The 14,305-nt window shown below is 43.0% G+C and overlaps 1 protein-coding gene across 1 annotated transcript in view; it reads left to right on the top strand.

Moving 5' to 3' along the window:
* Window positions 1–14,305, top strand: part of LOC139409415 (trafficking protein particle complex subunit 8) — a 97,142-nt gene that overhangs the window by 47,492 nt on the left and 35,345 nt on the right. Inside the window, exons 13-16 of the mRNA XM_071154546.1 lie at window positions 1,550–1,681; window positions 2,211–2,435; window positions 2,775–2,880; window positions 5,930–6,124. Coding sequence (XP_071010647.1) covers window positions 1,550–1,681; window positions 2,211–2,435; window positions 2,775–2,880; window positions 5,930–6,124 — 658 coding nt within the window. The remainder of the gene's footprint in view (window positions 1–1,549; window positions 1,682–2,210; window positions 2,436–2,774; window positions 2,881–5,929; window positions 6,125–14,305) is intronic.

The raw sequence follows: 14,305 nt of genomic DNA, 5'->3' as shown, positions 1-14,305 counted from the left end.
GAAGTTTACACACACTTAACTCATTTTTTAACCACTTCACAAATTTCTTGTTAACAAACTATAGTTTTGGCAAGTCGTTTAGGACATCTACTTTGTGCATGACACAAGTAATTTTTCTAACAATTGTTTACAGACAGATTATTTAACTTATAATTCACTATATCACAATTCCAGTGGGTCAGAAGTTTACATACACTAAGTTGACTGTGCCTTTAAACAGCTTTGAAAATTCCAGAAAGTGTCATGGCTTGAGAAGCCTCTGATAGGCTAATTGACATAATTTGAGTAAATTGGAGTTGTACCTGTGGATGTATTTCAAGGCCTACCTTCAAACTCAGTGCCTCTTTGCTTGACATCATGGGAAAATCAAAATAAATCAGCCAAGACCTCAGAGGGAAAGGAAGGAGATGCGTTCTGTCTCCTCGAGTTGAATGTACTTTGATTGCGAAAAGTGCAAATCAATCCCAGAACAACAGCAAAGGACCTTGTGAAGATGCTGGAGGAAACAGGTACAAAAGTATCTATATCCACAGCAAGGAAGAAGCCACTGCTCCAAAACCGCCATAACAAAGCAGATTACGGTTTGCAACTGCACATGGGGACAAAGATCGTACTTTTTGGAGAAATGTCCTCTGGTCTGATGAAATAAAAATAGAACTGTTTGGCCATAATAACCATCGTTATGGAGGAAAAAGGTGGAGGCTTGCAAGCCGAAGAACACCATCCCAACAGTGAAGCACGGGGGTGGCAGCATCATGTTGTGGGGGTGCACTTCACAAAATAGATGACATCATGAGGAAGAAAATTATGTGGATATATTGAAGCAACATCTCAAGACATCAGTCAGGAAGTTAAAGCTTGGTCGCAAATGGGTCTTTCAAATGGACAATGACCCCAAGCATACTTCCAAAGTTGTGCCAAAATGGCTTACGGACAACAAGTCAAGGTATTGGAGTGACCATCACAAAGCCCTGACCTCCAATCTTATAGAAAATCTGTCGGGCTGAACTGAAAAAGTGTGTGCGAGCAAGGAGGCCTACAAACCTGACTCAGTTACACCAGCTCTGTCAGAAGGAATGGGCCAAAATTCAACCAATTTATTGTGGGAAGCTTGTGGAAGGCTACCCGACACATTTGACCCAAGTTAAACAATTTAAAGGCAATGCTACCAAATGCTAATTGAGTGTATGTAAACTTTTTACCCACTGGGAATGTGATGAAAGAAATAAAAGCTGAAATAAATCATTCTCTCTACAATTATTCTGACATTTCACATTCTTAAAATGAAGTGGTGATCCTAACTGACCTGAGACAGGGAATTTTTACTAGGATTAAATGTCAGGAAATGTGAAATACTGAGTTAAAAAATATTTGGCTAAGGTGTATGTGAACTTCCAAATTCAACTGTATTTATGTGTGAAACCTTTGTAATGTTGCTGCCTGCCACTGTCTTGAACAGGTCTCTCTGTACAAATAAAGGTTAAATTAATGTGTATGTGTGATATGTCGATGGTATTAGCTAACCTGTGTGTCTCAATCTCACTCTCAGGATTCTGATCTGTGTTCTGCCCTCCTATTGGAGCAAGCAGCCCACTGCTTCATTAACATGCGAAACCCCATGGTTAGGAAGTTTGCCTTCCACATGATCCTGGCAGGACACCGCTTCAGCAAGGCAGGACAGGTAAGTGGAACACAACCTGTGTTCGTGCATATTTGTTTGTGCTTACCTGTGTGTGTGTGTGTGTGTGTGTGTGTGTGTGTGTGTGTGTTAACCACAGCCAGGCCTTTTAAAAACAGAACTAGGTTATTCATGTTTGCTGACATTTATTACTAATTTAAAAAACGTTTGATCACCAGATGAACAGAACAAGGTGATCTGAGATAGACCGGTGATTTACAGGTAGCTAGGTAGGTCAGAGAGGTTTAAGACTTGTCTTTTATGTTCAGAGCAGCATGATGTGAATGAAGTTCTAGAACCGTTAGAGCATTCCATTTATAACTTTTGACTGATTGTACTCTTTCCCTCTCGTTTTCCCCTCTGTTCTGTCATTTTCTGCTTTGCTTTTCTTTCTTTCTTTGAGTTCCATCTTCTTGCTCTCCCTCTCTACCTGTACCTTGTTCCCTCTTCCCCACCCTCTGTATCCCTCTCTCCCATTTCCCCCTCCCTGTCTTCGTCCCCCCACATGCCACCTCTCTCTCACTCGCTGTAGAAGCGTCATGCGTTGCGGTGTTACTGCCAGGCCATGCAGGTGTATAAGGGTAAAGGATGGTCCCTGGCTGAGGACCATATCAACTTCACTATCGGCCGCCAGTCCTTTACGCTGCGCCAACCAGAGAACGCTGTCTTAGCCTTCAGACACATCCTCACCAACGACAGCCAGCAGACCGCCACACAGCAGGGAGCCTTCCTCCAGGAGTACCTCTATGTCTACAGGGTAACACTCACAATGTTAATACAACCCTATTACAACCTGAAAGCAACCTTAACACATTGTTAGCAGGGAGCCTTCCTCATAGACATGACAAGATGACAACACAACCTATACATAACCGCAATACAACCTCAGGGAGCCTTCCTTAGAGAGTCACACTCTGTCCCACTGTTTCTGAAGAAACATTCACCTGAAATCTGAACCCAATTTGAAGTCTTATTATAACACTAACTCAGCATGCAGAGTCCGTTAGTGAGTCTTGCACAGGCTATATTTTAGTGTGTGTGATGGTCTGCTTCAGTGTTTGTTAACAGTATGTCCTTACTTTACCTGTTCCTCCAGAATGTGCCAGGGGTGTGTGAGGTGGCACTACCCCAGCTGCCCCTACCCTGCATCAACAGCTCTGCTACCAGGGTCTACTTTGGCCACGAACGCCGCCTGGCAGAGGGTAAGACTGACACACACACAAATTTCACCACCAAGCATTGCTCCCCAGTCACATATTTAAAGCTGCTAAATAACTGTGTGTATACAGTGGGGAGAACAAGTATTTGATACACTGCCGATTTTGCAGGTTTTCCTACTTACAAAGCATGTAGAGGTATGTCATTTTTACCATAGGTACACTTCAACTGTGAGAGACGGAATCTAAAATAAAAATCCAGAAAATCACATTGTATGATTTTTAAGTAATTCATTTGCATTTTTATTGCATGACATAAGTATTTGATCACCTACCAACCAGTAAGAATTCCAGCTCTCACAGACCTGTTAGTTTTTCTTTAAGAAGCCCTCCTGTTCTCCACTCATTACCTGCATTAACTGCACCTGTTTGAACTCGTTACCTGTATAAAAGACACCTGTCCACACACTCAATCAAACAGACTCCAACCTCTCCACAATGGCCAAGACCAGAGAGCTGTGTAAGGACATCAGGGACAAAATTGTAGACCTGCACAAGGCTGGGATGGGCTACAGGACAATAGGCAAGCAGCTTGGTGAGAAGGCAACAACTTTTGGTGCAATTATTAGAAAATGGAAGAAGTTCAAGATGACGGTCAATCACCTTCGGTCTGGGGCTCAATGCAAGATCTCACCTCATGGGGCATCAATGATCATGAGGAAGGTGAGGGATCAGCCCAGAACTACACAGCAGGACCCGGTCAATGACCTGAAGAGAGCTGGGACCACAAATATTAAGTTCTGCTTTTCTGATCAAATACTCATGTCATGCAATAAAATGCAAATGAATTACTTAAAAATCATACATTTGGATTTTTTTAGATTCCGTCTCTCCCAGTTGAAGTGTACCTATTATAACAATTACAGACCTCTACATGCTTTGTAAGTAGGAAAACCTGCAAAATCGGCAGTGTATCAAATACTTGTTCTCCCCACTGTATATACATCTACATGTTAAACAAAGGTTGTTTAAAGTAACCACCCTTTTCCTTGATGACAGCGTTGCACACTCTTGTCATTCTCTCAACCAGCTTCACATGGAATGTTTTTCCAACATAGTTCCAACATATGCTGAGCACTTGTTGGCTTTTTTTCCTTCATTCTACGGTCCAACTCATCCCAAACCATCTCAATTTGTCTGAGGTCGGGTGATTGTGGAGGCCAGGTCATCTGATGCAGCACTCCATCACTCTCCTTTGTAAAATAGCCCTTACACAGCCTGGAGGTGTGTTTTAGGTCATTGTCCTGTTGAAGAACAAGTGATAGTCCCACTAAACGCAAACCAGATGGGATGGTGAATCGCTGTGGTAGCCATGCTGGTTAAGTGTGCCTTGAATTCTTAATAAATCCCCTGACAGTGTCATCAGCAAAGCACCATCACACCACCACCTCCATGCTTCACGATTGGAACCACACATTCGAGGATCATCCGCTCACCTACTCTGCGTCTCACAAAGACACGGCAATTGGAACCAAAAATCTAAAATTGACTCATCAAACCAAAGGACAGATTTCCACTGGTCTAATGTCCGTTGCTCGTGTTCCTTGGTACAAGGAAGTCTCTTCTTCTTATTGGTGTCCTTTTAGTATTAGTTTCCTTTCAGCAATTTGACCATGAAGGTCTGATTCACGCTGTTCCCTCTGAACAGTTGATGTTGAGATGTGTTCGTTACCTGAACTCTGTAAAGCATTTATTTGGGCTGCAATTTCTGAGGTGCAGTTAACTGTAATGAACTTATCCTCTGCAGCAGAGGTAACTCGGGGTCTTCCCTTCCTGTAGAGGTCCTCATGAGAGCCAGTTTCATCATGAGAGCTAGAATACTTGTTCTCCCCACTGTATATGTTTTCAAGATCCATACTGCCTCCAGCTCATTGCAAAGTGGTGTGTGATGCATTGATGAACCCTGCCTTCCGTTGCCTATGCATTTGAATCGCGAATGGGAATCGTGCTTCAATTACCAGTTGAGAAATTTAAATATTAGCTATTTTTAATGGTAATCCCAAAAATATTTTTAGCAGAACATTGCATTTAGAATTGTTGCACAATGATTGGCTTATAAAAGTGCTGCCTGACAGATTTCCTGCTTAAAAGGCTCTATCTGTATGCTGTGTGTGATAACTAAGATTCATAACTAATTTAACACCAATTTAATTCTACGAAATTATTAAAATGAACCCATAGACAGATGAGCATGACCCTTCAAATGTATTTACATCACCTGGTATTTTCATCAATGAATACCCCAAAAATCATTATTTCGCAATCGGGTTTTGGTTCATCTTCATCTCTTGGTGTATGACTACTTTAAAACGTTTAGTATTTGGTCCCATATTCCTAGCACGCAATGACTACGTCAAGCTTGTGACTACACACTTGTTGAATAGATTTGTTTTGGTTATGTTTTGCCCAATAGAAACAGAATGGTGAATGATAACTTTAGTTGAGTAGATAAGATATTTCTGAACACTTCTAAATTAATCCTGATCATTTAACTAGGCAAGTCAGTTAAGAACAAATTCTTATTTTCAATGACGGCCTAGGAACAGTGGGTTAGGTTAACTGCCTGTTCAGGGGCAGAACGACAGATTTGTACCTTGTCAGCTCGGGGGTTTGAACTTGCAACCTTGCGGTTACTAGTCCAACACTCTAACCACGAGGCTACCCTGCCGCCCCAATGAAGATTAGAGGCTTCAACAACACGATAACCTATCACCATTACCAATAACAGGGGAGATGAGCATTTTTTTGACACAATACGTTATTCACCATTAACTTCCAAAATGCTGCAGTATAGAGCCAAATTGAATATTTTAGCTTCACTGCAAATGCATACGGAGGGTAGTGTATGTATCCCTTTTGCACCAACCTACTCACACAGTAATTGTTTTGATCCACAATGTCCTTGTCAAGTTGTGTTATTAATATATTTAATTTCCCAGGCAGAAATCTATGTTCTACTGGATAGTGCTTGTTTGATCCATAATGACCTGATTAATTGATCAATTTATTTATTGTGATATTGGTTATTGATCAGGTGAGAAGCAGGCTGCCACCCATGTGTCCTTGGACCAGGAGTTTGACCAGGACCTAGCTGCCGTGTGGCAGGACCTCGAGGAACAGGTGGTTGCTGCCGCCAACCGTGGGGTTGTCCCGTCAACGTTCTACCCTACCCAGTGCTGCCTCAACAGTCAGACGGACAATCTCCACTTCCCGCTGGCTGTAGTAGAAGGTAAGAACAGTTATTCTCCTCCGTACAACACCTCTCCCATTTCCTCATCACTTTTCGTATCTCACTTTCTCATTAAAGAATGAGTCTGGAAACTCGATAGTTAGCCCATACAACCCCATACCTGCACCCACACACACTGAGTGTATAAAACATTAGAAACACCTGCTTTTCAAATCAAATCAAATTTTATTTGTCACATACACATGGTTAGCAGATGTTAATGCGAGTGTAGCGAAATGCTTGTGCTTCTAGTTCCGACAATGCAGTAATAACAAGTAATCTAACTAACAATTCCAAAACTACTGTCTTGTAGACAGTGTAAGGGGATAAAGAATATGTACATAAGGATATATGAATGAGTGATGGTACAGAGCAGCATAGGCAAGATACAGTAGATGGTATCGAGTACAGTATGTACAAATGAGATGAGTATGTAAACAAAGTGGCATAGTTTAAAGTGGCTAGTGATACATGTATTACATAAGGATACAGTCGATGATATAGAGTACAGTATAAACGTATGCATATGAGATGAATAATGTAGGGTAAGCAACAGTATATAAGGTAGCATTGTTTAAAGTGGCTAGTGATATATTTACATCATTTCCCATCAATTCCCATTATTAAAGTGGCTGGAGTTGAGTCAGTGTCAGTGTGTTGGCAGCAGCCACTCAGTGTTAGTGGTGGCTGTTTAACAGTCTGATGGCCTTGAGATAGAAGCTGTTTTTCAGTCTCTCGGTCCCAGCTTTGATGCACCTGTACTGACCTCGCCTTCTGGATGATAGCGGGGTGAACAGGCAGTGGCTCGGGTGGTTGATGTCCTTGATGATCTTTATGGCCTTCCTGCGACATCGGGTGGTGTAGGTGTCCTGGAGGGCAGGTAGTTTGCCCCCAGTGATGCGTTGTGCAGACCTCACTACCCTCTGGAGAGCCTTACGGTTGAGGGTGGTGCAGTTGCCATACCAGGCGGTGATACAGCCCGCCAGGATGCTCTCGATTGTGCATCTGTAGAAGTTTGTGAGTGCTTTTGGTGACAAGCCGAATTTCTTCAGCCTCCTGAGGTTGAAGAGGCGCTGCTGCGCCTTCTTCACGATGCTGTCTGTGTGAGTGGACCAATTCAGTTTGTCTGTGATGTGTATGCCGAGGAACTTAAAACTTGCTACCCTCTCCACTACTGTTCCATTGATGTGGATAGGGGGGTGTTCCCTCTGCTGTTTCCTGAAGTCCACAATCATCTCCTTAGTTTTGTTTGCTCACCTCCTCCCTGTAGGCCGTCTCGTCGTTGTTGGTAATCAAGCCTAACACTGTTGTGTCGTCCGCAAACTTGATGATTGAGTTGGAGGCGTGCGTGACCACGCAGTCGTGGGTGAACAGGGAGTACAGGAGAGGGCTCAGAACGCACCCTTGTGGGGCCCCAGTGTTGAGGATCAGCGGGGAGGAGATGTTGTTGCCTACCCTCACCACCTGGGGGCGGCCCGTCAGGAAGTCCAGTACCCAGTTGCACAGGGCGGGGTCGAGACCCAGGGTCTCGAGCTTGATGACGAGCTTGGAGGGTACTATGGTGTTGAATGCCGAGCTGTAGTCGATGAACAGCATTCTCACATAGGTATTCCTCTTGTCCAGATGGGTTAGGGCAGTGTGGTTGAGATTGCATCGTCTGTGGACCTATTTGGGCGGTAAGCAAATTGGAGTGGGTCTAGGGTGTCAGGTAGGGTGGAGGTGATATGGTCCTTGACTAGTCTCTCAAAGCACTTCATGATGACGGATGTGAGTGCTACGGGGCGGTAGTCGTTTAGCTCAGTTACCTTAGCTTTCTTGGGAACAGGAACAATGGTGGCCCTCTTGAAGCATGTGGGAACAGCAGACTGGTATAGGGATTGATTGAATATGTCCGTAAACACACCGGCCAGCTGGTCTGCGCATGCTCTGAGGGTGCGGCTGGGGATGCCGTCTGGGCCTGCAGCCTTGCGAGGGTTAACACGTTTAAATGTCTTACTCACCTCGGCTGCAGTGAAGGAGAGACCGCATGTTTTCGTTGCAGGCCGTGTCAGTGGCACTGTATTGTCCTCAAAGCGGGCAAAAAAGTTATTTAGTCTGCCTGGGAGCAAGACATCCTGGTCCGTGACTGGGCTGGATTTCTTCCTGTAGTCCGTGATTGACTGTAGACCCTGCCACATGCCTCTTTTGTCTGAGCCGTTGAATTGAGGTACTGGCGCTTAGCTAGTTTGATAGCCTTGCGGAGGGAATAGCTGCACTGTTTGTATTCGGTCATGCTACCAGACACCTTGCCCTGATTAAAAGCAGTGGTTTGCGCTTTCAGTTTCACACGAATGCTGCCATCAATCCACGGTTTCTGGTTAGGGAATGTTTTAATCGTTGCTATGGGAACGACATCTTCAACGCACGTTCTAATGAACTCGCACACCGAATCAGCGTATTCGTCAATGTTGTTATCTGACGCAATACGAAACATCTCCCAGTCCACGTGATGGAAGCAGTCTTGGAGTGTGGAGTCAGCTTGGTCGGACCAGCGTTGGACAGACCTCAGCGTGGGAGCCTCTTGTTTTAGTTTCTGTCTGTAGGCAGGGATCAACAAAATGGAGTCGTGGTCAGCTTTTCCGAAAGGGGGGCGGGGCAGGGCCTTATATGCGTCGCGGAAGTTAGAGTAACAATGATCCAAGGTCTTTCCACCCCTGGTTGCGCAATCGATATGCTGATAAAATTTAGGGAGTCTTGTTTTCAGATTAGCCTTGTTAAAATCCCCAGCTACAATGAATGCAGCCTCCGGATAAATCGTTTCCAGTTTGCAGAGAGTTAAATAAAGTTTGTTCAGAGCCATCGATGTGTCTGCTTGGGGGGGGATATATACGGCTGTGATTATAATCGAAGAGAATTCTCTTGGTAGATAATGCGGTCTACATTTGATTGTGAGGAATTCTAAATCAGGTGAACAGAAGGATTTGAGTTCCTGTATGTTTCTTTCATCACACCATGTCACGTTGGCCATGAGGCATACGCCCTCGCCCCTCTTCTTACCAGAAAGATGTTTGTTTCTGTCAGCGCGATGCGTGGAGAAACCCGTTGGCTGCACCGCTTCGGATAGAGTCTCTCCAGTGAGCCATGTTTCAGTGAAGCAAAGGACGTTACAGTCTCTGATGTCCCTCTGGAATGCTACCCTTGCTCGGATTTCATCAACCTTGTTGTCAAGAGACTGGACATTGGCAAGAAGAATGCTAGGGAGTGGTGCACGGTGTGCCCGTCTCCGGAGTCTGACCAGAAGACCGCCTCGTTTCCCTCTCTTTCGGAGTCGTTTTTTTGGGTCGCTGCATAGGATCCACTCCGTTGTCCTGTTTGTAAGGCAGAACACAGGATCCGCGTCGCGAAAAACATATTCTTGGTCGTACTGATGGCGAGTTGACGCTGATCTTATATTCAGTAGTTCTTCTCGACTGTATGTAATGAAACCTAAGATGACCTGGGGTACTAATGTAAGAAATAACACGTAAAAAAACAAAAAACTGCATAGTTTCCTAGGAACGCGAAGCGAGGCGGCCATCTCTGTCGGCGCCGGAAGTCAAGTCATGAGACTGAACAGGTGAATCCAAGTGAAAGCTATGATCCCTTACTGATGTCACTTGTTAAACCTCTCTGGGATATGTGGGACGCTAGCTCCCACCTCGCCAACAATCACTGAAATTGCAGGGTGCCAAATTCAAAACAACAGAAATCCCATAATAAAAATTCCTGAAACATACAAGTATTTTACCCCATTTTAAAGATAAGCGTCTTGTAAATCCAGCCACAGTGTCCGATTTCAAATAGGCTTTACGGCGAAAGCACACCAAACGATTATGTTAGGTCAGCACCTAGTCACAGAAAACCATAAAGCCATTTTCCAGCCAAGAAGAGCCCTCACAAAAGTCAGAAATAGCGATGAAAAGAATCACTAACCTTTGATCTTCATCAGATGGCACTCACAGGACTTCATGTTACACAATAAATGTGTGTTTTGTTGGATAAAGTTAATCTTTATGTCCAAAAACCTAATTTGAAATGGTTGTTTTAGGTTCAGAAATGCATTGTCTCAAACAAACATCCGGTGAACGTGCAGAGAGCCACATCAAGTTACAGAAATACTCATAATAAACATTGATAAGATACTCCATAATAAACATTGATAAAAGATACAAGTGTTATGCATGGAAATATCGATAAACTTCTCCTTAATGCAACTTCTCCTTAATGTCAGATTTCAAAAAGGCTTACAGCGAAAGCACACCTTTTGATTATGTTAGGTCAGCACCTGCTTACTTACAAGCCCTTAACTCTTCTTGATCTGCACTGTTGGTTAAGAAAATATTTAAAAAGTAATAATAATTAACACGATAAGAATAACAATAACGAGGCCACAGTTAAAGTTGGAAGTTTACTTACACTTTGATTAGTCATTAAAAGTCATTAAAACTAATTTTTCAACCACGCCGCAAATTTCTTGTTAACAAACTATAGTTGGGGCCTCCCGGGTGGCGCAGTGGTTAAGGGCGCTGTACTGCAGCGCCAGCTGTGCCATCAGAGACCCTGGGTTTGCGCCCAGGCTCTGTCGTAACCGGCCGCGACCGGGAGGTCCGTTGGGCGACGCACAATTGGCCTAGCGTCGTCCGGGTTAGGGAGGGCTTGGTCGGTAGGGATGTCCTTGTCTCATCACACACCAGCGACTCCTGTGGCGGGCCGGGCGCAGTGCACGCTAACCAAGGTTGCCAGGTGCACGGTGTTTCCTCCGACACATTGGTGCGGCTGGCTTCCGGGTTGGAGGGGGCTGTGTTAAGAAGCAGTGCGGCTAGGTTGGGTTGTGTATCGGAGGACGCATGACTTTCAACCTTCGTCTCTCCCGAGCCCGTACGGGAGTTGTAGCGATGAGACAAGATAGTAGCTACTACAACAATTGGACACTACGAAATTGGGGCGAAAAAGGGGTAAACTGAAGAATTAAAAAAAACTACAGTTTTGGCAAGTCGGTTAGGACATCTACTTTGTGCGTGACACAAGTCATTTTTCCAACAATTGTTTACAGACAGATTAATTCACTGTGTCACAATTCTAGTGGGTCAGAAGTTTACATACAACAAGTTGACTGTGCCTTTAACCTCTTGAAGCTAGGGGGCACTATTTTCATGTTTGGAAAAATAACGTGCCCAAAGTAAACGGCCTATTTCTCAGGACCAGATGCTAGAATATGCATATAATTGACAGCTTAGGATAGAAAACACTCTAAAGTTTCCAACTGTAAAAATATTGTCTGTGAGTATAACAGAACTGATATTGCAGGTGAAAGCCTAAGAAAAATCCAATCAGGAGGTGACTCATGTTTTGAAACCGTTGTGTTCCTATGCACCCCTATTGGCCATTGAAAGGGATATCAACCAGATCCCTTTTTCTACGTATTCCCTAAGGTGTCTACAGCATTTTGACGTAGTTTCACGTAAACGACTACATTGCGTAAGTGGCCAGCTGAGGGCTGTCAGAGTGATTCTTGCATAAAAGAATCACTCGCTCCTACTGAAAAGCCAATTGTCCCGGTTGATATATTATCGAATAGATATTTGAAAAACACCTTGAGGATTGATTATAAAAAACATTTGCCATGTTTCTGTCAATATTATGGATATAATTTGGATTTTTTTCCGGCGTTGTCGTGAATGCTATTTCCGGTGGATTTCTCAACATAACGTGACCAACACATGGTATTTTGGGTATAAAAATAATCTTTATGGAACAAAAGGAACATTTGCTGTCAAACTGGGAGTCTCGTGAGTGAAAACATCCGAAGCTCATCAAAGGTAAATGAATAATTTGATTGCTTTTCTGATTTTCGTGAACAAGCTTCCGGCTGCTAGCTGGACATAATGCTATGCTAGGCTATCGATAAACTTACACAAACGCTTGTCTTGCTTTGGCTGTAAAGCATAATTTCAAAATCTGAGATGACAGGGTGATTAACAAAAGGCTAAGCTGTGTTTCACTATATTTCACTTGTGATTTCATGAATATGAATATTTTCTAGTAATATCTTTTGACCGTTGCGCTATGCTAATTAGTATAGTTGATGACATTTCTCCCGGATCCGGGATGGGTAGTTCCAAGATTTTAAACAGCTTGGAAAATTCCAGAAAATGTCATGGCTTTAGAAGCTTCTGATAGGCTAATTGACATCATTTGAGTCAATTGGAGGTGTACCTGTGGATGTATTTCAAGGCCTACCTTCAAATTCAGTGCCTCTTTGCTTGACATCATGGGAAAATCAAAAGAAATCAGCCAAAAATTGTAGACTTCAACAAGTCTGGTTCATCCTTGGGAGCAATTTCCAAACACCTGAAGGTACCACGTTCATCTGTACAAACAATAGTATGCAAGTATAAACACCATGCCGTCATACCGCTCAGGAAGGAGATGCGTTCTGTCTCATAGAGATGAACGTACTTTGATGCGAAAAGTGCAAATCAATCCCAGAATAACGGCAAAGGACCTTGTGAAGATGCTGGAGGAAACAGATACAAAAGTATCTATATCCACAGTAACACGAGTAAAACTATTTCATTGTGGAGCAAGAGGAGTTGGAGCCCTGTCTATGTTGGTAGATAAGAGATCTTGTACGAGATCTTCAGTTTCTTGGCAATTTCTCGCATAGAATAGCCTAAATTTCTCAGAACAAGAATAGACTGATATGTTTCAAAAAGGAAGTTAATTGTTTCTGGCCATTTTGAGCCTGTAATCGAACCCACAAATGCTGATACTTCAGATGCTCAACTTGTCTAAAGAAGGACAGTTTTATTGCTTCTTTAATCAGAACAGTTTTCAGCTGTGCTAGCATAATTGCAAAGGGGTTTTCTAATGATTAATTGGCCTTTTAAAATTATAAACTTGGATTAGCTAACAGAGCATTCCATTGGAACACAGGAGTGACGGTTGCTGATAATGGGCCTCTGTACGCCTATTTAGATATTCCATTCAAAACCAGCTGTTTCCAGCTACAATAGTTATTTACAACATTAATAATGTCTACACTGTATTTTGATCAATTTGATGTTCTTTTAATGGACAAAAGATGTGCTTTTCTTTCAAAAACAAGGACATTTCTAATTGACCGCAAACTATTGAGCGGTAGTGTGACGTGACTATCATTAATGTGATGACTGCTATTCATCTAATAATTACCTCCTACGTTTGAATTATTATTAGATTTAAATTAATCATGTTACAACTAACTCATTAGGAATCTGGGGCACCATGGGAAAAGTGTGTTTAATGAGGTAACGTTTCCCAAATTAACTTGAGTATATAGATATCATGCCAGTCATCAATTTAATAATTTCCTCATATCAGTCTTATTCTGAACGTTGTAGACTCGGGTCTCACTGATCATTCCGTACCACAAAAATTGATTTGGTCATTTATTTACTAACAAGCTAAATGATAATATACACACACACTGTATAGGTTATTGACTAGAAACTTAGTACCATGACAACAGGTCCCATGCGGACCAACACAATATGACACGTGTTACACAAGATGGCACTTTAAAGAGAGAGAGAAAGAGAAACAACACTTGGATACATTTGTAAACTACGCTTAATTTAGCCATAATACCTTGCCCCGAATTGCCACTCTTTTATGGGTAAGAAGTGTAATGCATGTATTTACGTGTTTAAGGTCTTCGTTGGGTATCTGTGGGGTAACTCTGTTGGGCCCAGGCCTTCGTGGGCCGAGTTCCACTTCGTGAGATTCAACGTAGGCCTTGTTCTTTGGATGGCCGTCTCCTTTGTTCTCAGGTGTAAGTCTCTGATTGTCCACAAGATGTCACAATGGCCTTTCTCTTAGTTGCTTGTTTCCTTGTATTCGTTCTGGAAGAGTGGTCTTCTGAGCACGACTAAAATCAGTCGCATGCATTCGTGAATGCAATTGCCGACATGGAACAGTTTATTTAACAGTTAGGCTATTGATTATATACCTAATTAAGTTGGGGTTTCCTCTCATTTTTCATAGACAGTTAATACGAGGGGCTTCAGGTAACCTAGCGCATTGCACTAGTAACCGAAAGGTTGCAAGATCAAATCCCAGAGCTGACAAAGTAAGAACCCACTGTTCCTAGGCCGTCATTGAAAATAAGAATTTGTTCTTAAC

The sequence above is a fragment of the Oncorhynchus clarkii genome, chromosome 5 (genome assembly GCF_045791955.1).
Source record: "Oncorhynchus clarkii lewisi isolate Uvic-CL-2024 chromosome 5, UVic_Ocla_1.0, whole genome shotgun sequence".
NCBI classification, from domain to species: domain Eukaryota; kingdom Metazoa; phylum Chordata; class Actinopteri; order Salmoniformes; family Salmonidae; genus Oncorhynchus; species Oncorhynchus clarkii.
Note: the sequence above shows the minus strand (reverse complement) of the source record. Positions and strands in the feature narration are given on the sequence as shown.